Source organism: Mastomys coucha, unplaced genomic scaffold (genome assembly GCF_008632895.1).
Source record: "Mastomys coucha isolate ucsf_1 unplaced genomic scaffold, UCSF_Mcou_1 pScaffold5, whole genome shotgun sequence".
Taxonomy (NCBI): domain Eukaryota; kingdom Metazoa; phylum Chordata; class Mammalia; order Rodentia; family Muridae; genus Mastomys; species Mastomys coucha.
In genome coordinates, this window is record NW_022196911.1 from 117,864,327 (window position 1) to 117,866,570 (window position 2,244).

Genomic DNA, 2,244 nt, shown 5'->3' on the forward strand with positions numbered 1-2,244 from the left:
CCCTGCCTCCACTTCTGGAGTGCTGGGCTTACAGGTGTTTTTCAGCTTCAGAATTGAAGTGTTTTAGGGGGCTAGAGAGATGACTCAACAATTAAAAACATAAACTGCTCTTGCAGGGGACCCAGATTGAATTCCCAGTAGCCTCATGGTGGCTTGGAACTATCTAATTTCAGTTTCAGGAGATCTGACCCTGCTTCTGACTTCCATGGGTACCAGGCACTCACCAGATACACAAACATATATGCAGACAATACACCCATTCACATATTAGAGAGGAAGAGAGATTTAATGTAGATGTAATTATAGGGATTGGAACCAGGGAAGAAAACCAGGAGTGGTTCCACACACCTTTAAGCCTAGCATTCAGAGGTCAAGGCAGAGGCATGAGGACATCTGTGAGTTCAAGTACAGTCTGGTCCATCTAGGATTCCAGGACAGTGGACTGCAATAGTGAGACACTGTTTTGAAAGGGGAAGAAAAGAGACAGGGAGAGAAGATTCCCAGCCAAAACATTATAGGGTTTGCAAGGAATCTGAACTCATGAGACCCAAAGATCATGGATGTCAGTATGAAAGAGGTAAGAGAGAAAGAATTGGTCTCAAAACCTGAAATGCAGTGGAAAATAGAACCACTTGGGAGTGTTTGAGGAAACTCCAAGACAGGCGATGGTTTCTCAGAGGACAGAAAGTTGTTCCTTTACTGTACGGGGAGGGATTGGTTGCAAGAAATGTACTGGGAGTATTACTCTACTTAGAGACTGTTTAAACATGATTGATTTCCATGGGGCTGTATGTTAGCGTAAAGGTCTGGTTTATATCTAAACATAGATGTTGGTGGAGCCTTAGGTCTCTCAGCTCAATGCTCCAGACTGGCAGGCTGTTGCAGCCAGTACAGGAGTAGGGTAGAGGCCAGTAGAAGGAATCTGCCAATGCTGAATATGTTAAAAGTGTAACCTTTGTTCAGGTAATGGAAGCTTAGCTCTTTCTTAGCCCTTGCTGGGGACCATACCTGGCAGACATTTACTTTTCTTTTCCCTTTCTCTTTTGTTCTATAATTTTTAATTTTCTAATGACTGCTCTGAGTACTGTTTCTCTCTGTGTGTCTTTCTGTCTCTGTTTCTCACATTCTCTATCACTCTTTTGCCTTTTGGGGGTGAAGGTGGGGTGTCTCATGTAGCCCAGATTGGCCTTGAACTTGTGGTTTAGCTAAGAGCCGGTCTTGAACTTCTACTCCTACCTCCCAAATGCTGGGTTCACAGGTGTGTGCCATTAGGCTAATCTCATATGAAATTCCTTATTTGTGGTTTTGCTCATTAAATGCCTTGGTATACATTGTAGGTGGTTTTTGAAGTAGAGAGGGCCTGTGTCCTTTGGGGCAGCTCAGGCGTCTGGTGGCTGCAGACATGACCTGACCATCAGGTTTTGTTTTCCAGGTGCACTTTCAGGTTTCCGAGCACAAATATCAAGATAACATTCACAGCCCTGTCCAGCGAGAAAAGAGAGAAACAGGAAGCACCTGAGTCGCCAGTGAAGCCTGTGCAGCCACACATCTCACCCCTGACCATCAACATTCCAGACACGATGGCCCACCTCATCAGCCCCCTTCCCTCCCCCACGGGAACTATCAGGTATAGCAGAGGCACAAGGGCACATCCACACTCCAGCTGGCTACCAAGAGTCTGCTCAGTTTCTGTACTGTAAATTGTAATTCTCACAGTTACGTTGGTAGGTTATGGGATTTCTTTTCTGTCTGTATCTCTTTGGGTTTGTTTTATCAGGGTCATTTCTGTGGCCTTAGAATTAGAATTATCCTTTGGAGTCTGGTGGGTATACCACTGTTACATAACTGAAGGCAATTGCACTCTTGCCAAAGTCTCCTGAGTCGCTGTGATTCAGAGGTAAGGGTCAGGGTCCTATTAGCCCCTCTACCATCCATGACTGATGATTAAGAGGGCTTGTCTTATCCAGACCTGGGCTTTGTAACTGTACTTGCTGTGAGTTTATGATTACATTGATTATATACTGTCTAGAGTTTGGGATTTCACTGCCATTGTCTCTGACTTCCTGCTTGTTCCCTGAGCCTTATAGGGGATAGATAGTATAAATGCCTTATTTCTGACTAAACTCTCATCTATCAGTATTCTAAGAATTGTGGCCATGCATGAGTTTCTCATTTGCTGATGGGAAGAGCATTGAGGGAAGCTGTGATGGCAGTAGGAGTGGGGCTGGGCTGTGTGGGGTAGGG

The 2,244-nt window shown here is 45.0% G+C and overlaps 1 protein-coding gene across 3 annotated transcripts in view; it reads left to right on the forward strand.

Moving 5' to 3' along the window:
- Foxk2 (forkhead box K2) overlaps positions 1-2,244 on the forward strand; it is a 48,626-nt gene that overhangs the window by 22,896 nt on the left and 23,486 nt on the right. For all 3 annotated transcript variants that reach the window (XR_004113073.1, XM_031350497.1, XM_031350498.1), the window contains exon 2: positions 1,433-1,627. Coding sequence is in view for 2 of the 3 variants with exons in the window: in XM_031350497.1 (XP_031206357.1) it covers positions 1,433-1,627 (195 nt within the window). In the remaining variant the exon portion in view is untranslated. The remainder of the gene's footprint in view (positions 1-1,432; positions 1,628-2,244) is intronic.